At 42.5% G+C, this 26044-nt stretch overlaps 1 protein-coding gene across 1 annotated transcript in view; it reads right to left on the bottom strand.

Moving 5' to 3' along the window:
* SGSM2 (small G protein signaling modulator 2) overlaps window positions 1-26044 on the bottom strand; it is a 61748-nt gene that overhangs the window by 28718 nt on the left and 6986 nt on the right. Inside the window, 2 exon segments of the mRNA XM_050908897.1 lie at window positions 2938-3100; window positions 24583-24658. Coding sequence (XP_050764854.1) covers window positions 2938-3100; window positions 24583-24658 — 239 coding nt within the window.

The following is a 26044-nucleotide window of genomic DNA, read 5'->3' as shown; positions in this document are numbered from 1 at the left end:
AGAAATGAGGAGCTTAACGCTGCCTTTTAGTGGCAGGATGGCAAGCTGGCTATACAAAGCAGAATCACTTCCCAAGTGCAACTGTAAACAAGAACGCGGGGGCTGCTCAGCACGGTGGTCTCTGAACCATGCGGGAAGTTGTCATTCCTCTCTGTGGAGTTACCTGCTGCCCAGAAAATCTACTTGACCACAGTCCAATGAGGGACAGCAGCATGGTTTGCCCCAGGCACGCCGTGGGAAGGTGTTCTGCCACGTGAACTGGATGGTACTTTTCTCTGTAGACCCCAGTATGCCATGCTTCCTGCCATGCCATGGCACAGCTTCACGTGGTTGAAGCTGCAATTTGCATCATGCCAAGGAGCAGTTTTGTGCCTTCCAGCACAACGTACATGCTCTTACCCATGCTGGGTGTCCTGCCATGGTGAGCATCCACCTCTCATCCATTGAGTACTGGTGTCCAAAATACATTTTCCTACTGACAACAATGCTCCCTTCACTTCTTCGGTGGCACTAACACAAATTACCATTTGTCACTGTTGAGATAATTAATGGCCTGAACAGATTTGGAACTAGAGACTGATTTTGAGGCTGAATGTGCTGCCTAGAGCTTTCCAGTTTCTAAAAGGTGACCCACAAAAAGGAAAATGGGTTTAATCTCTGCGTTTCTCTTTCCTGCTGCCTAGCAAAGTAGCTGAAACGTGAATTTGTGTTCCCTTCCTCCCTCCCCGCTAGCTTTGCCTGCGGCATGAGTTCTGTAAGACAAGATGACAACACTGCTCCATACTGAATACCTACCATGCAGCAACAAGTCACAATGCACAGTTTTATAAGGTGGTACCAGCCACAGAGTCTCCCATGACAGCACTGGTGAGGCACGGCCCCAAATCCTCTCCTCCTAATACGTAATGCAACTAAGCCACGAGTCCATAGCGTAGCTGGTGGTGAAGCTGTGCCAGACCTGCCACAGCATGTGATGACATCTTGTGATGGGTCCATACTCCTGCATCAGGTAACATAATGCAGTTGCAGGAGAAAAGTGGACTGTAAAGCTGAGCACCGGGAGAGCTTCCTACTTCTGCACAATGCTGCAGGTTTGCCTTGGCTCTCCATACACTGCATAGGGCTGACAGGGGAAGACTAACCCTCTCAATCTCTTTCCCAGAAAATTTTCCCCTTAAAATAGCAGAAAAAGAAGGTTCAATTTTGTCCTAATGAGGAGAGAAGCCCTGGTATCTTCAACAATCTGCAGCAGAAAATCCATGTTCTCAAACGATCCTGTTCTTTGACAGCACTGAGGTCCCCTTTCAGGAAACTGTTCAGTTACAAAGAGTAAATACATTAGCTGGGTGCTGTTTTGAGTGAGATCTGTAATTCCTCCCTGCGTTTACACAGTCCCTAGTCCTCCATTAGGCCATGACAACACCTCTACAAGGCAACACACATGCAGTGACAATCCCAAGTCAAGAAATACAAGATGACACCACTGACATCAGAGGAATTCAAATGTGTTTAATTGCATCCTAAACAGGGGCTTTCTTAAGCCACAGCCTCAGGAACAATTAGGCTGCTACAGCGCTTCTGTCTCATTTTATACGTTCAACGAAGCAAGTCCACCCCCTGCAGTATTTCCTAATAGTCTCTTTGCTGTGCATATTTTCTACAGCACTTAAAATCTGTGGTTGTTAATAGCTGAAAAACACACAAAATTTCTCCAAGAGAAACCACAGAATTTAAGTTCATTTGCTCCTTTCTGTTAGAGGACACAGCCAAAGGTCTCTGGTGGTTAGAGCAGGGTTCATGTGGGCTCCTAACTGAGGAGCAAAGCTGGTGAATTTTCAGTAGAAAGCATCCTTCTTCCCAACATTTAAAAAACTAAAATTAATAAAATCCCAGTCTATATCAGTAGGCACACAATTAAAAAATATATCAAAAATAGTTACCAACCTGTTAAAAACTACATAACGAAGTCTGATAATTATCAAGTCTGATAAAGAGAAATGCCAGAAAGTTACACAGAAATCTGAGTATAAGTGCTAATTTAAACAACTGTTGATAACTGAAGACTTCAATGCAACACAAACTGAAGTTAAGCTCTCTTGACAAAGCCTTCATACAGCAAGTTGATCAAGAGGCTAAAAGTTCCTACAATGTACAAAGACCTCTTAAGGCTTAGCAGTGCCACTGCACTGCCGTCTACAAACAGAAGAAAAAATGCTCCTGTCCTGAGTTTACAATATAAGACACTCATCCCACAGGCTCACGCACTGTGATTCAGTCAGCGGAACCACATGGAAAATTTTAATTGCACTACTCACCACTAGCAAGTGTAGGAGTTTCAGCAATCTCAAGTCCTTGATTCCAGCACAAATTCAGTTGTGCGCAAGTCCAGCGTGTTAAGTACTGCTTTCCTATAATCAGTCTCTCACAGCTGACCACCTCTTCTTGAGTTCATCCTTCCTCCTATCATTCTTTGTATCCATTAACTTAACTATTTCTACCATAATACCCATAAATCTTCTGTTACTGGTTTGGCAAGGAGCATGCCAAAGCAGCTTTTCCAGTAAGTCTGTTCTTCAGTTCCTCTTGCCATCCACATCCCTTCCCACCAACAGTCCAAACTGGTCCACCATACTCCGTGAGCGCTCTCTAAAATCACCATTTATTATTCACTTTTGTTGCTTTGTGTGGGCTGGACGTGCTGATCCGCTACACTGAGAAGCAAAACAAAACACCAAAGACCCAATTCCTTGTTCCTTCTCTAGCTGTCAGCTTGACCAAACAAAAACATTTGCCTTATAGTTACAGACACTAAAGAGACAAAGCTTTAGCAAATGTGGCCAAGAAAGACCCCTTTGCATTTACCAAGCAGTCTCTGTATCCTCTCCATGCTGCACACACATCGTACAAATTTTGCTGACAAACAGACCTCAGCCTCACCTGCTTTCTACCTGCTGCTGCAGTTCCTGCACTTTCTTGCATACGTCTCCAGCTATTGCATATGTCTTGCCCACTTTGGTGAAGAGCGCAGCCACCTTGTCAGTCCGCAGGAAGCCGGCAGCCCTGCGTTTCAGCATGTGCAGGAGACACGCTTCCACAACACCTGCAAGAAAGGGAAGGAGATAAAGTTATGGGTACTGCTGTCCTTCAGTCTTCTCTTCGGTGAATGCCATCTGCTAACACCCACTGGTCAGGTGTGGAGTCAAGCGAACAGAGGAGGGGGGGAAGAGACAGACAGACAGACTAGATCTCAAAATCAGATGATGTAAGCATGAGTCTAATCTGCAACAATAAGCACCTTGTAAGTTACAGATAACGTCAGTACATAAATGAACCAAAGGACTGAAGTATCTCCCATATTTTCACCCCATCTTGTGTATGTCACTGTGAAAGAATTCCCGATTATACTGAAAATGAAGCCAAAGGCAAAACCTCTTCTCAACTCCTCGTGGCAGAACCAGGTCCCCCAACAGAAGATATAATGAGCTAGAAATCTGCTTTTACTGATGATCTCTCTTTTGAGCAGAGGCTCCTATTTATCTTTGTGAGTTGCTGCATCCGTTTCTCCCACTTGTATTTCTCCATGTGGTCTGGTGTTTGCAATGAAAAGGACTAATTGGCGGTCATACTTTCCTGTTACTTACTATTCATTCTTAAAATCACGTTGTAGGAATTTTAGCATTGGCCTGTGAAGACTGATACTGGCAAGAAGGCATCTCATGTAAGTTATACAGAGTTCAGGTTCAAACCTGAACCGATCTCTGAATGCAGATCGTGAGGAATTGCTTTACTTAACCAGCTACTGGCATGCAGTCGATTGCTGTGTATCATTTAATCTGTCTAGTGACCACACAGCTTTCGTTGCCACAGGATCTTGATATGCAGAAGCAGGGTAGAACAAATCATCCTTTTATTTCTGATTATTAAAATATTAACTCTTCATGTCCCAAATGGAAGCGAGTTACTTTCATTATGCCACCTCTCATTGGAAATAGGTATGAAAATAACAAAAAAAGTCTACCAGCCCCCTCCCCCTCAACTGCCTTACGTATTTCCATTCTCCTCTGGCAAAGGGAAGACTATGAAAAAAGCAGGAGACATGCAAACATTACTATTGCATTGGTTAACACGATTGGGAAGGAACTCAGATGCAACGAGACTATGGTATACATGGAAACCTACGGGACAGGTACGGCTATGTATCAGCAGAGTTAAAGCTGCTTTTATTATGTGTTTCGCTGTTTAAAATGGCATATTCAAGACAAAACCACAAAATGCTCCTAGAGTACTGCTGCCTGTGGATCTCTCATTACGTGGTGACTAATACAAAACTTAGAGAAATGAGTAGGCTGGGTGAGGACAGAGAGATGTACAAGAATCAAAGCCAGAGCTACACTTTCTTCAGAATATGTATAACCCACAAGCATTGTAGTCCAGCTAGGTCACAGCTGAGCTGAGCTGGTTTGGGGGGTTTTTTTTGTGTGTGCATGTGTGGTTTGTTTTGTTTTAATATTCCTGAATTCTGAAACAAGTCTCATTGAGGGAAGTGGACTTTCGAGTTGGCTGGGTGGAGAAGAGAAGCTTGGTTGTTTTACTGTGTTAATAGAAGGGAACATGTATCAAACACAGCAGCATGATGGCTGGCTGGAAACAGACTCTGCTGGGAAGTGGTACAATGATGATGCCTTCCACTCACCTAGATTATGGGAAAGACATTTTCTTTCTGGTGAAACCAGGGAAGATAGGAGACTTCTAACATCAGCCCACTCAGTCCTCCCTCTCTTCCTTCGCATTAGGAACAAATGGATTAGTAACAGCGAACTTAAACATCACCACCGGACACTTCAGTTCACTCTCCACTGATGAGTGGTCCACAGCTTGCAGCTGCTCCAGGCTCTCTGCGTATTCACACCGTTCTCAGTTACACTGGGTTTGTCACTTCAAACACAATTACAAATAGCTAGGCCTGTAACGAGCTTCCACCACCACTTGGACAGACTCTCTGATTTGAAATGCTTAACACACCTTAATCGAGTTATGTCGCGGGCATCCATGTTCCAGCCTAGAAAATTCTACAAGCGCCAGGGGCGAGCGCCTAGAAGAACAACTTGTTCAAGTCTTTGCTTGAATCAGTAACAAAGATTTCCAGGGTAAGATGCCCATGTAACCCAGCGACTGTGCATCCTGACGTGGTAGGATGTACAGCCTGGAGAAGCAGCAGCCATCAGCTACCCCATCCTTTAAGGAATCGACTGCAACTCAGACATCACTTGGTTAGGAGCTAGAGAACAAAGTGACAAACCTCAGGAAAAGACAGCATCACCTGTGACCGGTATGAAGTTACTCCGCAACCACAGGTACTGAAGATGAACCAGTTGTTAGGACACTTGCTGGACTAAAACCATAGGGGCTACTGGAAAACAAATAGGAAACTGAACAATTATGCCAGGGAAGGTAAATCTCTCCCAAAGCACTGGAGATCACTACAAGACAATAAAACCATAAAACCTGGTAAGACAGGCTCACCTTCCAACAGAGCCCATCATCTAGCTTTGGACAGAAAGATTACAAGGCCTATGAACTGAGAAGAAAATGTAACACTACTACAGCCTGAGAGGGAATAGAGATACAGCTAGACCTACAACTACAACAGATCCACCTGTGAGGTTCATTTTGCAAACCTTACTGTAACGTGCTTTGATGGTCACCAGTAAAAGACTGCATTGCACTATTTCCACCTTGCAAGACTGTGCATCAGAAATCTAACCAGCTCTCATTTAAACTGCTGCAGGAAAAAGAAACAAGATAAAAACAAATAAAAAACAAAATAAAAAACAAGCCTTCCCTGTCTATGAGCTTTTAAATCGAGACTGCAGATGACTCATCCAGTCAACACTGTCCATAAAAAGGTATGAAGGAAAACAGAACAATTCATTCATAGGGAGGGGAAAAAACCCAACTTTATCTGCAAGGTGTGCACTCACTGAAACCCACGGAGGCATGCCAGCACTTACAGAAGGGTTTGAGTTCAGCATCTGAGCGATGCTCTCCTGTGTTTAATGACAGCAGGCAGTCCTGCGGTAAATTGCAGTTAGAATTGCCACATTAAATTTTCGTTACGAGTAACAAATGGTACTCCATCTGCTCTGATACACATTGCATCTCTCCCAAGACTCGGCAGCTAATTTTGAAAGAAGGCAGTATTTTGTTGTGCTGTAAGCCCAATACTGTCAGGTGCTGAGCATTTCCTGAAGACTCTGCCTCCTTATTGTACTTAATGGCCTCCAAATCCCATAATATCTGAAAGCCTGCATCTGAAAAAAACCTATCCTCGCTGCTCAGTCCCTGAAAACTAACCTAAGTCCCAGGCAAGACTGACTCACATGCAGAAACACCTCCTGCGTTTAGCTAGCCTAGAAGCTACGGCAGTCGGGGGATCACGGGATGTGTCTGTATTGAACAGCGTTAGTAAAAATGTCCTCTTCATCTCCAGCACTGCTACCTTATTTCTTTGCTTTGCAAGACTGAAGAATGACCTGCTGAATGAACAAAAAAATTAAGAGAAGCATTTATGAGGTATTAATAACTTCACATTTTGTGTCTTATCACACTGGAAAAAAGAAAACTCTTAATTGGCTTCCTGCTATCACTCACTACACAAATCAACCTAATGGGAAAGCACAACCATTTGCTCAGAGTGCAGAAAACAGCACTAGAAAAAACAAATTGGAAATGCGCTGTGGGATAACCATGCCACTATTTTGCTTTCAACTGTGAAGGCAGATTATGTTTTTAAGCTAAGTAACATTGGATAAAATCTGACAGAAAATAAAATTTCCACGGAAAGCCCTAATTTCCCTATGAGACAGCCAGTGGAATTAAATACTGATTGCTTAGGGATTTGGGATTGTTCATTTTTAACGATTTTTATCAAGATACAACCAACCTGAGTTAGCAAAGCCAAGCCCTTTAATTGTATATCCTGAATTCCTTCTCTGTAAAATGGAGAAGTCAACACTATCTCTTCTCCTCCTTCCTAGTCCTAAGTTTATTTAGACTGCAAATTCTTCAGAATAAATTTGATATATTCCCTTATTGCACAACCTATATAAGAACCACCACAACCAATACTCCAATTTCATCTTAAAATGAAACAAGAAACGTACTATCTTAATAGTCTCTCCTCAAGCTGCCTAATCCGAAACATGTCATGTAAATGCTGTTGGCAAGCATGCCAAAAGCACAGGATCGTGATGCACCGTGCTGTGACCAGCTTCTTCCAACACTCGAACAACAGGGACAATTCAAATAAACACAGGAAAACCCTACACACACAGCCATCCTCCAATAAATGAGTAACTCAGGAGATTGGCAAGCCCTGTGGAAAGCAGCACAGCTGGTATAAATGAAATAGCATGTCTCATGTACTTACTGATAATGAAGGACTTGTTTTTTCCTTCTGTTTTGTTGCTGGGTTTTCTTTTTTCTTTTCTTTGTTTTTTAATAAATAAGAGCATTTGAGCATTCACAGCATTCAATGGATGTCTTCAGCATAAATGCTCGTGCTATGCAAATCCACACCCTCTTCTGTTTCCAGGGCAAATGGACAAAGTTGCTGGTATGTTAGAAAGTGGACAAAAGAAATACTGGCCCATCCATGTTACTTCCATGTCGCTGTAACCCAAATAAAGCCTCACTGAGTGGTACAACAAGGTATTCATACACTTTTACACCCACTACCTCTCTGAAAAAAAAAGTGTGATTCACCTTTCTTTGGGCTCCCTCATTTAATTGCTTATTACCTTCCAGTTTCACTTTAAACAGCACTGACAAACTGCTGTTCAGATGGATAGAATATCCTAAATTTAAAAAAAATGGTTATTACTTTCTGTACTAGACTAAGGTCCCATTGCATCAAGCACTGTATAAACACATACTGAGAGACAGTCAAACACATAGATAAAAAGTAGAAGAAAACATGTATAAATTTATCCCACTTTTTGCAGTGAGAGAACAGCATTCTTGAATACTTAAAAGACTTATCATCAGGAACTGAGGATCAAGGCACTTATCAGCATTTTATCTGTAAGAAGATTTATCTGGAAGTAGAGAAGAAATATTATTCAGCCTTGTCCCCCTGTGAGACAGACAGTAAGTCACTCTTACTGTGTTTCTCCTCTCCATCATATCCCCAAGAAGAGAACACCAATAACCCCTCCATGATAGGGCTTTGTTGAAGCTGGCCCCGGGCCACACCGGAATAACTGTCCTAGCATTTCTTACTGCTGTTTGCAAAGAGGGTCCTGCCCGGGCTAAACCCAGAGGAGTCCTAGCCCGGGGGAAGCAAAAACCAGACTCACTGAGATGCTGTATGGCGACAATGGAACAGTGCTGATGGCCTCAGCTTTTGCAGACTCCTGTTCTCTTAGGACATGAGCTTGATTGCATCAAACAAGGCTACTGAGCAGCAAGTCTGACACTGCTTCCCACGCTGGTATACTTCCCAACCAGAACTACTGCCTCAGAAGACAACCACCCCTTGCTTCTTCACCCATATTATGCACAAAAGCCTGAGCATGGCACTATTCCCTGAAAGGAGGCGCAGGACACATGGGCACATCCCTGCTTGACCCCTCTCAGCAATCAGCTTATACCAGGAAACATCCGCTGCAATCAAAGGACATCTGTAGGTGGCAAAGGCAATGCCTGTGCTCTTACACAAGTGGGAGCCCAGTGCTGATGACATCTCTGCAAGCAAGGCTGTTTCTACTCAAAGGAAGAAGGAGCATCTGCGCATCTAACACAGAAGCAGCAGCGGGGGCGAGCACTGTTTGGTTGCCCATGGGGTTTTGCAAGGCCAGGTAGAGCGGCATGGGAAGAACAAAGAGTGATGACAGCATGGAGATGTTCTTCACGTCACAGTCATAGATCCTGTCTAGCAACCATCACAACAACTCTTAACCCAGCTACTGTTTTGCTCTGTCTTTCAATTAGAAATAAAGAAAATGAAAACAGAAAAGCAGCTTTCCAGATGCCTGAAGCAATGCAGCAATAATTGGTTCCAAATCTTAAATGAAGCAACCTGCCTTTAAAAATAACTGCAAAGAAGTGCATTGCTGTTGCTTAGGAAACAGGCTCTCTTCCCACCTTCACTGTTGGGTTTTTTTCTTTCTTTAAAACAATAAAATATTAATGAAACAAATTTAGTGAAAAGCACAGCAGGCACAGCTTTAATTATTAATAAATGTTGCAGCTGCCATGGAGGGCAATTTCCACGGTGACTGTCCCTAAAGCCCCAATATTTAATTATTCCATTGTGACATTTCTCATCACAAGGACCTGGCATAACATCAGTCCCCAGCTGAGTGTAATACACATGTAGTGGTTATTTGCAAGGGGAGAGACACTGGAGTTAGCTGCTGGATTGCCTCAAAAGGTATGTTCCACGGGACGAGAGACTAATGCACCATGTCCAGTTCTATGTGTGAGGCACCCTGAGATCTGGGTTCAGGTTACAGCCCCAGCCTGTGTGACCTTCAAGTCACTTCATTCTTCTCTACTTCACCCACAGACTGAGGCTAACAGTACTGTCTGTCTCCAACTTTTCTCTCCAGGCTCCTTTATACAAGGGAATTACTCCAGAACAGCTAACGGACTTTACTTTCACATCTGACCTAATCTGAATTAGCTTTCAAACACACAGTGGCTTTTATCCAGTTACAACTATGAAACATTCGAGGAGGGCAGTACATCTTGCGACACAGATGCCCTCCTATTGCCACCCAGGGGACCGTACAGATGTCACCTCTGTAGCGTGCGACAGCAGGAAGGCACCCCTCCGACACAGCAAGCTGCACAAGAGCTTCACAGCACATTAGTTAAAGAGGTCAGCTGCCTGGAAGAGTCAAGGAGGGCTTTTTGTTTACTGCGTGTCCGAAGGCAGACACTGATCTCATTGCACCGTGTCAGCATCACCCACAACCACGTTCTGCACGCGCACACGCAGCCAAGCTCAGTCAGAAAGGAAACACTCACACATCCTGAACAAACGTGCAGAAGAATCACCTCAAGCTGCAGGATCTTTTAAAAGACACGAGAGGTCCTTGACAGTGGTGTTCAAATGGCTTTACAGAGAGACAATACAAGGTATCTGAGGACATCTCCTTAGCTCCACTTACCTTTTCTCTTTTTATTTCTCTTTCATTTTAAACCAACCACAAAAATTAGATTTCTGTTTTCTAAGCATTGGATTGAAACAGTAAAAGCACATTTTTTTTACAGTGAAATAAATCAGCATTGACAAACTCTTCTTCCTGAAAACCTCCACATCTCCCCAGGAAAGTCTCTCCTTTTCTGTGCAGGAAGGCCTCCGCAAACCCACTGCTTTGCAGTTAAACTGCTTACGCTTCTTGCATTCTGGTAGTCTGCAAGGGAATTAGCACTGTTTCTTGGCCAGCTCTCGGATTTAAATCAATTCTCCATGGCAGGCTCTCAGCATTCATCTTGTAGGCTTGTGGGAATAGGTGAAAACAAACTGAACTAACTCATTTACCCTGAATATAATATATCCCCCTCCTATTGTTCTGCTGGACGGTGTCAGAAACGACAAGAAATTTTAACTGAACACACAAAAGGGCATGGTGTGCACAAATGCTCCCCTTCCCCATTTCCATAGTGCATCAGCATACATTTGCAATCAGTTGAAATCAATACAGATTCTGTATTACAGCCACGCTCAGACACACATGCATAAAACCCAACCAGCAGGCAATGGAGACAACATCAAGAATACATGGTAGAGCTGGGGGGTTGGAAAAAAAAAAAATCTTGACAGAGAACTGTTTGGGGGGAAGAGAGCTGGAGGGTTAGGTATATCAGGTTTATGCAAACCCACTTCTCTTTATTTTTGAGAAACCAAAAATAAGTAATCCCCCTGGAGCTGCAAACTGCACAACACAGAGCTCAGATTGCTGCCTAAAAAGATAACACACAAAACATTTTAGGGCTTATAGTCAGAAGAACCTTTGGGACAGGAAAATGAAGTTATTTACCTATTTTAAAGAAAATGAACCATTTTTCCCTTTTTAGAATCTGACACTCTAAAAAGACATAAAAAGAGATGAAGATTTAGCTGTTTCTGGAGGAACTGATAACATCAGAAAGACACCAACAGGTAGTTTTGTGTACAAACAGGTAGTTTGTACCCACATACACATGCTTTTATTTATATGTATGCATGCACACGTGTAAATAACTACCGTAAGCTTTCTGAGCATAGCATAATGCGATCCTGAGCCTGCCTACTGTCACTATACTTACAACAATAAATACACACAAAAACTGACTACAGAAAAACGCAGATATTCATTACGTATAGATTGGAAGAGCAACACCGCACTTTGAATAAATCAACACAGCTCAGGTAATTCCCTTGTATGGTTCAGCTGACAATAGCCATCTAAAAATTCATTAACTCCAGCCAGTTTTGAGGAACATCCCCTGCAGTATCCACCGCTGAATTTAATTAAGTGCAGATATGTTATTGATTTACAGTCCAAATAATCACGGTCCCCAACAAGCTTTGGAAAATGTCACTTTTTTATGACTTCAACAAGGCTACTTCTTGCAGTGTCAGGTGAACAAGTTCAGTTTTCTCCTTTTTTGCATTTATGAAAATCTTGACAAGACTTAATGGAGTGCAAAATAAGAGAGCTCTAGGGATGGGGCTGGAAGGGTGGTAAGCAGAGAAAAGAAGGCCTGTGGAAGGATTATTTATGGGGTTTATTTAGCAGATGAGATTTTCCTTAGACAGGAAGAAATACCGCAGCTAAATACCTTGTTTTCACAGAAACTGTGCACAGGGAATTGAATTCATAAGGCTGAAGAAAATAAGAGCAAGTGAAAAGAGGAGGATGATAAAGCAGCAATCAGGATGCTCACAACCTCCAGCTGCTGTTGCTTTACCTAGCTAATCACAGACCTGCCCAGTTTGAAACCAATTTTATTACCAAGTTATAGCATGCTATGTCATTGAGAAATGCATACTGAGTAGATGAGACACCCAGCTGTACCTGCATACTAGCTAAAAGCAAATGACTGCACAGGAGATATCCAAATTTGCTCCTTTGTCCAAAGGGTACCGCTTTGTGCATTTTATGGAAGAGGGAAAAACTGAACATCAAGCATGTGTTTAAGTCTCAATCCCCATTTGACATTCTGTCTTCAAATGCCAAGGACTGCAGACTCTCCAGATATAGCTGCACTGCAAATAAGGGACTTCATGTGACAAATCCAAGCACGCTCATGGGACGCTAGGCAAGGAAAATAAGGAGAGAGCTGTGCTACAGCCAAGCTCTCGCTCCCACCTGCCTCACCTGATCTTCAATACATCATCCATCAAACTGAAGCATGCAACAACCACTGCAACTGAGATGGAAGGATTCCCTCGCCTATCAGAACAAAAAGCACTAAAAAAAAAAAAAAAAGTGGTTCATTTTGAACTAATATCTTCCTCAGTCCTCTGGTGCTGTGTTTTAAATATCATAGCATGGGGTATGAATGATACAAAGATATCTGTGATCACTTCTTAATTTTCAGGGTTGCAATCATTTTCAGGGTTAAGCACATAAACTTCGGCAATGAAAGAGTTCATACGTGACCAAGACAGAGGAAGTACCCTTAGTACAAAGCAACAAATAAATTGCTTCGTAGAATAAAGAGCAGGAAGCAAGAGTATAAGAAGTAAAGTCCAATTAAATATTTTCTTTATAATCACAACCTCAAGCTAATGCCTTATTAGTTAAGTACAACTCATGCGTTATAACTGGGCATCCCTTAATAGCTACATGCATCAAAGCTATCTGTGCTGATGCGTTTCTTCCATCGCTGATGTATGACTTCAGTACTTTCTTTTAATATATACCCATTTTTCATTTCACCACAAGGCTGTGGACATCTAAACCTTGCAGCTTCACTGCAAGTCTGGTATATTTATTACACATTCTTATTTACAGCAGCCCTACCATGGTTATATCAGAACACCATCAGCACTGCTAAGAGATAGGTATCTTAGGGAGTTAAAAGGCACTGTATTTCTGCTGTAGCTCTTACTCTGACTGGTCAGCTGAGAAGTCAAGATGCCCAATGTTAGATCAACTGGCAGGGCAAACTGTTTTCATATTTAATTTCATTTTAATTTCAAGCTGCAAAATGAAGACCTTTAAAGTATCTATTACTTTTATTAGTGTTTGTTAAAGCACTAATGTAGCAAATCACTTGGAATCCATGCAAAGGAAAATATCAAGGTGATAAGTGCTAGAAGAACACCAAGTATTTTTAGTCTACAAGAGCACAAAGAGACATTATCTGTGATCAGGGCTGCACAGAACTAGGTCCTGTGCAACTGTCCAGGGGCAGACAGTCTCTGTCTTGAAGAGTCCATCAGTAAAACTGCACTTGATGACTACCAGAAAAAAAACTTTCCATTTCACTCTTGGAGGTTTCATGTGAAAGGAGATTCACTGTTAATCACAGAATCACAGAATGGTTTGGGTTGGAAGGGACCTTAAGGATCATCTAGTTCCAACCCCCCTGCCATGGGCAGGGACACCTTCCCCTAGACCAGGTTGCTCAAAGCCCCATCCAACCTGGCCTTGAAATTAAAGAAATGTTGAAAACACACTGTAAAAGAATGATTTAATTTGAAAACTCTACTTATAGTTAACTGGATGGTTTGAATCCGTATCAGGAGAAAGCACTTTTTCCCCCCGGAAGCAAGGTAAAACCAGCAGTTACTGGGAACTGAACATCCAAGGCTGTGTGGTTTAATGGTTAAGTTCACCTGAACTCAAGCTACTTGTGTACTCTGTACACAGATACCATATTTTCAATAAATCCCTGGGGAAAAAAAAAATATCTAAATGGACAATCCTCAGCTCTAAAGATAGCTCTGGCTGGGAAACATCAGGGCTGGAAGTTGGTGACTGGTCCTCTTTGAAATCTCGACCATTAAGTTTCAAGGATCTCAACAGCCTTCAGGAAATGGAAGTGTTTCCATTAAACACTATTAAGGGTAAATCACAATTACTGAGGTTTCTCTAAATAACTGAATATGATCCAATTCGATGGGCCAGGACTAAAGTAAAATGTTTAGCAGAGTGCTCTAAAAAGCATGAGAGATTATATTTCACTTCTCAAACTAAAAACACGTGCAGTTCAAAAACTGTTTGATTTCACATCAGAGCTAATATTCACTCTTCCCCCCCCCCCCCCCCAGCACTCTACTCATTACTTTAAGGCAGTCATCTTTGGAGCACAATCAAAAACCTTTTAAATTTGTGTGAAAAAATATTTGCCTCCCCCCAGTTATGATCATCTCTGGTACTCTCTTTGGGCTAATGTGTTTATGAAGTGAGGTAGAATCTCTGTAAACTATTTTATAAGCATTATTCATCACTGAAAATGTTCCATTTGTTTTCCAAATAGGAGTAGTAATACAGGGAGACTCGTATTCTGTTTATGAGACCTGCATTTCCATAGCAGATTAACTACATTTTGAAAATATCAATGCTAAGGGTAGAAAGCCAAAAGAATTAAAATAATAAATTGTCTGGCTGGACAATGGTTATTTACATCTATTTCTACATAAGCTACATTTCTGTGACCTAAGGAAAAAAGAAAGAGAGGAAACCGAATTCTTAATTTGTTGTCAAACCTAGGAGCATTGTGCTATTTAGAAGCCTCAAGGGAATCGCCTAAAAACCCCAAAGCAGAAGGCATCTCTTCCTAATGGGGCTGATTTTCAGAGGAACTGGAAGGCTGTAACTCCAGCTGAAATCGATGGGAACAGCTTGTTGTGCGGACACTCAGGACACTCCAAACATGAGGTCCAGCCTAGCTCCAAATCAATCTCCTGTTCCTTTCACCTGTTAACACTTTGTTGCCATACTTTAAATAGGAGGCAGAGAAAGGGCTTCTATCGGGAACTTATTTCTCACCTTAAAAACAAAGAAGAGTTTCCCACATTGCCGCCTTCCACGATTTTACTGCAAGTCTGTGGGTATTTGATATTCTTCTGAAAGCTTTACCATCTTGAAGCATACCACTGGATAAGAATCTCTGGATAAGAAATGTATTTAAGAAATACATTTCTATTCCTCAGTTGATTTTATTTTCCTGTCATGAACTTTAATCCAGTCTTGTAATTTAGGGCCATGAAGGAAAAGATTTCTGACTCATGATTTTTCATTGCTTGGGGCTGGCAATCGTGACGTTTGGTGACTCTGATAATTGCTTGGATTTCAGGTCCTGAACGAGAAAAAACAGAACACAAGCTCCAGCATCATGCAGTCATTGGTTCCTAATTAGATCTTCTCTTTCAAACACAATTAACTTTGGGCAAAATGGGATAACAAGTCATCATAAGACCAATGAAGAAAACAGTCCCACAACCAACCACATTTTTGTGATTAACCCTTACGTATGTTAGCAGCTTAGATTCCTAACCAGCACTACCAGGTACTCCTGCAACTCAGATACGCTGTCCATCCCTGAAATACCCCAGATATCTGGTCTTCAGGAGTCACCAGCCATATTCACGTTCAAAGGTTTCCTGGTTTTCCACTGCCAGCTTTGACAGAGACATATCCATGATTTCAGTTGGAGCTATTTGATTGTATTCCTACAAACATTTACAGACCCTGAAGCTTAAGATCTTAACTGATCTCTCACTAAGCATGTGGCTCCAGAAAATCCAGCCACACAATTGCTTTCCTATTGTCTACCACCTCCAAAATTAAGGGAATACTCATCTGCTTTAGAAAGCTGTGACACCACCTAATCAAAGCTAGGAAGTGTTAAATTGTTTCATAGAAAGTCCAAGCTTAATAAGTGTTTTGCACATTAACTGCAATCATGTTATATACTGAATTGGTTCTAAAATGTTAACAGGACCCAAGAACCATTCTGTTCCTCAGAATTTGCCAGTCCTTTCGCTGTGAACAGGTACTGACTGACAGAGAGCTATTCCAAGCAAAACTTCCCTCCACTTATTTTCCAAGAAGGAAGCATCTTACACTGATGATTGTCCAAGCCTAGGTGCTCCATGGCTATGTGAAAGGAAACTGCAATGGATGGATACCGGGCCTCCACATTAGGTCTCGAGTGCAGAATTAAAGCCTAAAGCACAGCCGCTTCAAAAGCACTTGTGCGCGATAGTTTTCCTCCACTTTGCTTCCAAGAACAATAAATGCTTGTGCAGCCCTGGTGTATGCAGACACTTTAGGAGCTTGAAAGCAAGAGCGCACAACATGAGATACACCCCAACAAGACAAATGGGGTATAAACAGTTCAAAGGTACTTATTGCACCAGGTCAGCAACTCTTTGAATGAGATTTAAAAACCCCACACTCTTTAAAAAAATCTCTGAAACAGAAGTGACAGGACTTCCAGTCTCACATCCTCAAAACCACCACACAGACTAATATCGCTGGCACCAAGTCCACAGAGTACGTGACTACCCTGACAGGGAACACTGGCAGACTGCAAGCAATACGCACACAGGTTAAAACAGACAAAACAGTGTGTTCCTATTGCTCTACCTGAAGAAGAATACAAATACCCGCTAAGGACTACTTCACAGAAGCAGCCTGGAGTCCAGCTCTGACGTTACACCACCCGTCCCGAGTCAAGATCGTATTCTAGTCTCGTTGCACTGAAGGAAATGCAGGGAAGCTGAAGGAGCTACTTCACAACTTAGAGGAGCATATGAGAGAAACTGTACTGAGAAGCAGCAGCATGATAGCATTTACCTGCCACGTCATGCCTATAGACCTGGAAGTCATCCCCAAAGGACAGGCTGCACCCCGCGGGGCTGGCTGTGCACACACAGCACTGTACAGCTGCCGCATGGACCTCCTCACCCACCCACCTCCTCACTCACCCTCCTCTGCTCCCACGTCCAGCGACTACCAAAGGTTTGGCAAGCAGCTGCTTCCAGAGAAGACTGGACTGGTAGCTGGGCAAGTCAGCACTCGGTTCATGTTCAGGTGAGTGTCTGTTTGCTTTGGGATGGTAGATGTCAGCTGAAAGGGCTTAGGCCATCTCTCCAACGTATTAGTCACACAGAGAAAGAGCACAGCTTCAAGGACTGCTTACTAATGTGAATTCATTATATCACAAGCTCCCCCCAGTGCAGTGATCACATCCTTCTTTTGTTTAAAGGGCTGCACACATGACTAAATGCAGTCACAAATAATGTATAAACACCTTCACTTAATATTCAGATCCAGCTCTGCAGTCAAACCATATTACCTTTCCCAATGCATTACTGGACAGATCATGACATGGATTTTGTTTTTCTTTTTTTAGATGTGTGATATTTAAACATAGCATTACCCAGAAAAAAACAGTAATTTTCATCAGTTAATAAGAGAAGAAAAGCAATACGCATAATGGAAATGGAAACAACGAAACCTGAGGTTAATGCAGCTCAGTCAAGGGGACAGGCTTGTCTCCTAGGCTGAGCAAGCCAAGTTCTCTAGTCTCCTCTCACAGGAGAGGCTCTCTGTTCCTCTTCTCTGCACGTCCAGTCTGGAATGGACCAGCACATGGAATTGCAGGTTCTGCAGCAAGTATTCTCAACAAATCTATCAAGATAGAACTGTAACTTAACATTCAGAAATGGCAAATTTTCTGCTTGGGTTTAAAAGGGGGAAAACGTTTCTGGTCTGTAAGTCTGGTCTAGATAAAACACAGCTTTAGAACAGATTTGGAAGGCAAAGATAATTAAATGACACTGAAGTAAGGAAAAATAAATACTTCCAAATACCTCTGAAGTGAAGGACTGTAACCAAGACTGGGCGTAAATCAAATGATACTGATAACTGAAATGGGAAGAAACAGCGCACATCAAGTATCCAAAGTATACCAAAAAAGATACCCAAAGTATCAAGAAAACAAAGAGAAGACAGGAGTTTTGTTGTTTTCTTTGATAGAAGAGCTTCAATGCCTTACAGAATTTGAGTGCAGTTTCTTTGCTTTCTAGTTTACAAGTGGTTTGGTCACACTCGCATCAACATCTCTGTATCAATGGGAATGCATGATGCAATTCAGAGAGGCGCTTGGATCTACAGGTCTTCCCTTCCTTGACAGCAAAAAACTCAGTCATACAATAAAACCAGCTGCCTGAAACATCAAATCCAAACATACAGCCTACTCCCGGCTGACTTGAGTTCAAGTTCAGACACTCAAGCAGATTCGCACTGCTGCTGGCAGGCAGCCAGCTAACAAGACCAGGCGTCCTGAGAGCTTAGAAACAGGCGGTGAAGTTGTGAGGCTCTAGACCAAATAAAAGCCTCTCGCTGCAGTGCGCCGAACAGGGCTTCCTTTGTGCAACTCCTCCTCTATCATCACCCGGGCAAAAGAGAAGACATTTGGCTGCCACAATAAAATATATATCTATATTTCACACGTAATGCCCATAATGCTCTAAGGAGGAATACCCCCACAGGGATGAGGGGCCTCTTTTTGAAGCCATCCAGTGGTATCATGCCAATCATTTTGGCTCTGAGGTTCACTAGACGCGCACCAAGCACAGCTACGAGGAATGTAACTGCTGCAGCTATCGCCCTTCCTCCAGCATGAGGGGCTCCGAAGACACCAGCCACTGATGTGATGAGGAAAGGAACAGACAACGGCGATGCCTCTGCAACAAACCCATCCGCTTCCCAGCACAGCTCCTGTGCAAACCCAGACGGGTCCCCAGGGAAGTCTGGCGGCACAATTCCCAGGGACGGCGACAGAAACCCCCAACTCTCTCTTCTCCGTTCACATCCCAAGGAACACGTGCAACGCAAACCTGCAGTCCTCAAAGAAGGTTTAAAAGAAGCCTCAAGCACAACATTAAATACCGTTCTACAGCTCAAAATCAGAACCGGCCTTTTCATTTCAACCACAAAGGGATTCTGTACATTTTAATTAATGGGTTTAATTACTGGTAGCAGACTTACTATTCAGGCCAAAAAAAGCTTTTCGTGCAGTTCATCCCTTCCCTAATTTGAATAAAAATCTCATTGAAAAGCCAAGTTCTGCATGTTTGACAGTGCCCAAGTTACCATTTTTACTCATGTTTACTGCCAACCTGCCCCCTAAACACAGTAACTACATTCACTTTGACAAGCAAGCACGCTGGATTTACATCTAAACAATGTACTTTTTGATTCTAGCACATCCCAGCTCTCAATAATCCACCTGAAGTCTATGGCAATTATTTTACAGCATAAGAATTCAGGATTATTCCATTTAATGCACTCAAAATATTTATTCAAAGAGAACTACTAAGACTCATTTCAAACAATATAAAAATACCTTTAAATTATAAACCAGGCCAAGCACAGTCAACTCCTATGAACAATAATTTAATTACGAGTTAATTCAAGGTTCACATTTCCTTTAAAACAAACACGCAGTGAATGTTGAACATTTTGTACAATCCCAGTTTTTATTTGTCAGCATCCTTGCTACACTTAAATAATAATTACACCAATCAGAACAATACACTGTTAACTTCTCTGAGGGAGATACTGTCTGGACAAAGTTTGTTTTCAGAGTAGTTATCAATTTACCTTTAAAAACAAGACATTAAAAACATACTCTACATTTAATTACTATTATTACAGGAGCAGTGTCCTTCTGGCAACATAACCCATTCATCAAGCATCAAGTATGCACCATGTATAAGGCTTGCTTTAAGTGTCTTTTCCAGGAGAAGGCTCCACACACACTCCCTTTTCTTTTTCCCCCCTCCAACGAATAATGCATACAAACGGAGCATACAGTTTGAGCAATCGGGGCAGTTACTCCAGCTCTGCACACAGAGCAAACAAGCAAAACATGAAGTGCATTAAACAAATGTCCCAGTGACCCACGCTGTTGCAATGAACAGAGTCCAGCCACCCATTCCACCATGGATGCAATAATTGGAAGAATGGCAGAGAAGGAAGATAAGTCTGTGGAGCCTTTCTCCAAGTTTCTCTTCCCGATGTTGCTGGAGGCACACAGACCTTGCAAACTGGGCAGAAGCCCTTGCCTGTGCCCTGCTGAAGGCACCAGCTCTGCAAAGTGTTCTTGGCTGCCCCAGTTCCTACCTTGCTGAGCAGATAGGACAACAGAGCTCACCACGCTCGCATTAAATACATCCACTGGAAATGAGACAGCTCTTTGAAAAACATCACAATGCTGGTTTCAAAGATGAGATTGAAAGTGTCTGAAGGGCTTTTTTTTTTTTTTTTTTTTTTTTTTAGATTAAAAGGGGAAAAGAGAAGAAATATTTTAAAAGTGAGTTAATGAAAGATCTTGACTGGACACATAAAAGAAAAGAGACCACTTGGAGAAAACCAGTCCTGTGAGATTCATGACGTGAGCTACACGCCCTTGAAGACATAAAGAACAACATTCAGGTAACCTTGCTTGGTTGACATGAAGGCATGTTCCATTGTGTTTGCTGTATGAAGCCGATTTAAACAGGTTTCTAATTCTTTGCTTATAGCAGCACGTTACTGTCGGATCTAAAGATGGGCAAACACACAGAAAAAGGCTTAGCAAAGCTGCAGGCAGTTTTTGGACAAACACAGTAAGTGTAATGCACTGGACTGGAAAACCCTGCTGCTGATTACTGGTAAATACACATAAGGTAACTGCAGAGACAGACAGAAGAAAAGCCTCCTTTTTCTTCCCCCTTTCCCTCAGAGGTATAAAAGCTGGAAAGGGCTAGTATTCCTGGCGAGAACACGACCAGCCGTGAAAACTTCAGGCAAGCTGGTGAATGGAAGGATGCAGGAGGAGAGCGACAGTGTTCTCCCTTGCCCGCAGAGGTGGCACTCAGCTGAACGAGCAAAGCACGGTCCGTACGTCATGCGATGTCAGCTACCGTTACTAAGGAAACGGCACCAGATAACCCAGGCTGAAACATCCACATCCAGTTTCTAACAGAAACGCCTGTCCACTAAAGATGCTATGAATATCCACAGAGCTTGCGTCATTTCGTTATACTCTGATTGACAACACAATATCGGTGAAATTCACTCAACAGCAACCTGTAGCCCAAAAGAATTTGGAATTTTTGTCCCAACATGGCACACATCAGCCACACTGCACACAGTCCCAATTGAACCACTATGGCTCTGAATCACAGAGCTAGATCTTTTAGAAATCAGATAGGATGAAAGAGTAACTGGAATGTAACTGGGTTGAGAACAAATACAAAAACATCTGCATTCATTGCTTCCCCACAAGGATGAAAATGTCAGCACTGTTTTCCTTCTCTTAGATCACACAGGTAAAGAATACAGATTGTAAGCAGAGTCATTGTGTTTACAACAAATCTCTCCCACTGGGTGAGCAGAACTGACCCGCACAGAGGCATTATTGCTCCAGGGGCCAGCAAGGGTGGCATGGAGCTGCCCCGGGTCCGGAACAGCATTTCCTTCAGGAGCTTGCAAAGGTGAGCTCACTGCTTCATACTCCGTGCTCAACGTGTTAGACAGGTACTAGTGCTGAGACTGTGTCTCCTACCTCAATACATGCTTTCTGTGGTCTCATTAGGGTGACCTTGGGGCAGGAAAGGGGCCCTCCTACCCACTGGATGCCAACATATCTCCATGGAGTCAAATCCCCTATAAGTGCCTCCAGATTTGCAAATGAACCCTACATAACACGAGCTGCTCTTCTGTCCAACTGCATCCTATGGATTGAATCCAGGACCATGGAGACACATTTCAGGGGCTAGCCAGACCATGAGGAAACCCATTCATGCTCAACGTCCTGCAGTAACCTTACATGAAAAACTTCCTTCTGCTTAACAGATGATGCACCTAAGCTCTGTTCAGAGATGCTGTAGTCCAGCGTGGGGCTGAACAGTGCAGATTGAGTCTGCCATCTCAGCCTTGGAGTTTCTTGTCCTTACAAACCCCATGTACTGTAACAGAGAGGCACCTACGGGTGTGGGAAAAGTGGCACACACTACTTAGTGGCACCTTCAGCCATTTAGGACCTAGGATAGCTAGGAAATGTTCAGTTACTGATGCAGACAGACCCTGAAAATCAACTACCATGTATTTAAGAGACTCTTGCTAAACTCAGCCTTGCAGGAGAGTAAAATGATTCACAAGAATTCTATATTTATAACAAAGATTCACTGAAAGTGACTCATGTACTGAGCCAATCTAATTTTAAATAGAAGGGAAAAACCTCTTGAAGAGGCACATGAAACTGGAGTGAGGGAGGGAAGAGAACTGCACACACAGGAGAGCCCCAGCCAGGAGCTGTTAGCCAAATCTCCTGGAAGCAGTTTCTCCATTCAATTAGCTGAAGTGATAGCAGAACATTCAGCTTCACCTACTTCTGGTTTAGAGTTAATTAAGTCCTACCTTCAAAGCAGCTGCAGGTTGGAATACTTCCTTAGGATAGGTAGGATTGCTGGGCAATAATAAGGCAGCTCATGGAGAGTTATTAGTTCTTCAGACCCTACAGAATTCAGAACACAAAACCAACTGGAATCACAGTGGGAGGAAGGGAGAAACATTACGAAGGTTTTACAGTATTCCTAATTTTGGCCGAGCAGATTCTAACAGAAATAGCTGCCGCCCCACTACCCCTTACATCAAGACTGCAGCACATCTTACAGCATATAATTTCAAAGACAGAGAACAGACACACAACACTAGGAGCTCTCTAGATCAAACAGGCAGCCTGCAGCAAGGGCACTGGCTCAGGGTTCCTTCACCTGCTCCTATCTCGGGACCATTTTCCTCAGTTACTTTTTCTCCTCTGTATAGTACAAATATACAGTAGATAAAAGGGGAACATTTAACATAACCACAACCTAAATGGAAGAAACGGCTACAGTCTATATTAATAGCAATAAAACATTAGCCAGAAAACACGGCCAAATCTTGCACTCCTGCACTGAATATGTAGGGATGAATAAATTCTCCTAAGCTGTAAGTAAAAGATAACTTGGAAACAGCAAGCAGGCTAGTGAAAGATTAGCCTTGCATACATAATAACCACACACAGCAGAGCAAGTCGGAATTTCAATGTTGCAATAGGAAAAGGTTACTATTCTCCGACTTCGGCTTTCAGTAACATGTGTCAATACTTCTTTGTCTAAACAGTCCACTTATCTCCAAAGCCAAATCTAACTACCACTCTTCTTAACCTCTTCACTGCCATCAACACATAACTGGGTAGGCTTGGCTGCAAATGCTCCATTCTGTGAAATCCAGAAGTGTTTAAATGGCTGCTCTCCAATCATTCTCAGCATCGCTCCCAGTTAAGTCTTCAATTTGAAGCACGAAGAGAAAGCAGCCAAGAATTCACAGGCCAACATACATATTTACAAGCGTACATAGCTTTAATTCTCAGCAGTATCTTGCTGTGATGTTTCTCCACACACCAAAGTCTGATGAACAGTGTGAAGTTTTTATCGGCCCTAGTAAATTATGGGCTAAATTTCAGAACTGTTGAACCAGCATTCAACAGCTCCTTCTCAGGCACTGAACGAAGTGGCTAAGTCTCCAAAGGAGTACTTGGTGTGAACTATTCAGAAGCTGACCTCTACTGAGAATCCAGCATTGGACCATCTTTATCCACCCACCCACACAGGGTCTGCTTCGCTCCATCATCACAACACACACACACACACATCAGTCTAAGTCTGCAGGGACCAGGCAAACCACCACCAAATTTTAGAATTTATTCAGACTTAGATCGATTCACAGAGTTCTGAAACACCAGCTGTCCTTGGTATACATGACATTATCTCCAAAGAAATTTTATTTTCTTGCTAATTCTTGGTAACGCAACTTCCAAAATACAGTCATGAGGAAAAGTCACCAACATAATGGCTCACCGATTACATTAAAAAATATACAAGAATGTCCACAATGTCAAAGCCTAGACCTCAATCTCCCAAATGCACCATTTATGTAATACAGCATTCGGTGCACAGTGGAGAGCAGAGAAGTGTTGCGAAGATCTGAAACACACCAACTAGCCAGTGGCATGATGCTGGCTAGAAAAGTCACCGAGATTTCCATTGTTTCTCTTTTTTTAAAAAAGGCAACAGCTCTTTCAATGACTTTTTGGGCTGGATTCTGCCACCTATACTCAAAATGAGACACCTTATTCTTCAAATACATTGAGACAACTTACAGAACAAAGCACTTTCAGCTGGAAGGCAGCTGCCAGATTTTAACTCATGACTGTGAAAATTTCATCTTTTGGCAGTTATCCTCTGGGTTGTATCTTATCTCCAAATACATATTATTTAACCTACTAGTGCTTCCTAGTAAATCACCTTGTCGTTTTGGCTTGGTACTTATTTTGGATAATGGCATTTTAATAAGAGTTACATTCTTATTTGTAATGTACACACAGATGTAGCAGATGTAACAAAAAGGTGACATGGGCCTGAACTCCATGATTTCTAATATTTAAATTCCTGCATTTACCTCTGACAGCACAGAAAATACATTTCTATAGGAAAAGTAAGATTATGTAGTGTTAGCTCTTTTGTGTGTCATTTACCACATAAGGCGATGATGTGACTGCTGTCTTCATGTACAAATTTCCGGGTGACAGCTTCTTCCATGATCTGCTTTACCTAAAATAAATAGAAAGAAGTGATTGTAAGATCCCAGCACAAACCAGCACAGCATTTGGGAGTTTCAGTTTCAACCTTTGCTTGCTCTTTCCCCATCACCAGAAGACTAACAACTCACGCAAGTGACATGTTGCAGGGAAGGAAGGATAGAAGCATTTAAGGAGGGAAAGGAAGGACAAACCTGAGCAGCTTTTCATGGGATGAGGGAACCTCTGGTAGAACAAGGACAGGTCAATTTGGGGCATGCCCCTATAAAAGGCTGAATTATTTCAGAGCACCCAGAGTACCCTCCGGAGAACTTCTTCAGCAGATGTTCCAAAGGGCTGTGCAAAACTTTTTATATGATTCATCCTTGGCCTTCCTGCATATCATTACTTCTGCTCATGAAACAAGATTATGTATTGCCATGTCCTCTTTCTACTTGTGGCATTCGGCTCTTTTTCAAGCACAAAGAATCCCTGAACTACACAGGCATACATCCCAAGAGAGGTTTACAGCAACCTTTCCCCCGTTTGGGGGCTTTACACGCCACAGTAATTACAAATTATGCTCTCAGAGCTCTGCTGCACCAGACACTATACAAAAATAATATGGTGCCTATAGAGAAGACAGTGCCTTCAGTCTTCACTTCTAGACACAATTTAACAATTACAGCAAATAAAATTACATTTATCACACTTCTTACTGATTTAAAACAAAGTTCCTCTCCAGTTTCAAGGCTGATGTGTCAAGCTCCAGAGGAATTCATTGCAGTTACTGACTTTCAAAAATTAAGGAAGAAAACAGACAAATCTTACAATTAGGCTGTTGAAGAGAGGCTGCAGTTACCCTCCATTCATCTGCTAGCTTATTCCTCCCTCAGTGGCTTCCTCAGCCTGATACCAGATGAAATCTATTTGCCTCAACCAACTCATTTATCAGACACTCATTCCTTCCTGGCCACAGAGCACTTGCTTTTCCAGATACAAATCCACAATCATTTTTGGCTTCTCTCATTTGTGAGCTATAATTACAGGGTTAGGACACACTGCCTAAATAAATGCCACATCACTTTCAATATATGAAAGTAAGTGCTACTGTGGCAGAAGATTTAACAAGATACTCTCTTCTTCCAACTTTTTTTTTTTTTTTTAAACTTGAAAACAATTTTTACAGCAGTCCTGGAGTCCAACAAATAGTGAATTATCTGGCAGGTCAATCACTGTGTGGCTACTCTTTACCAACAAGCTCAGCAGCATGGCCTGTATACCAACTTGGTCTGACTGGAGTGCCAGTGCAAGCTGTACAGCAATGGTCACCACTAGCCTGCCGCAGGGGCTAGCTCCGCAGACCTAGCAGACCTCGATCCACGCTTCTCAGCGGGGCTGGCAACAGTGCACTCAGCTC

This window comes from Gymnogyps californianus, chromosome 20 (assembly GCF_018139145.2).
Source record: "Gymnogyps californianus isolate 813 chromosome 20, ASM1813914v2, whole genome shotgun sequence".
Taxonomy (NCBI): Eukaryota; Metazoa; Chordata; class Aves; order Accipitriformes; family Cathartidae; genus Gymnogyps; species Gymnogyps californianus.
This window is presented reverse-complemented; position numbering and strand designations above follow the sequence as displayed.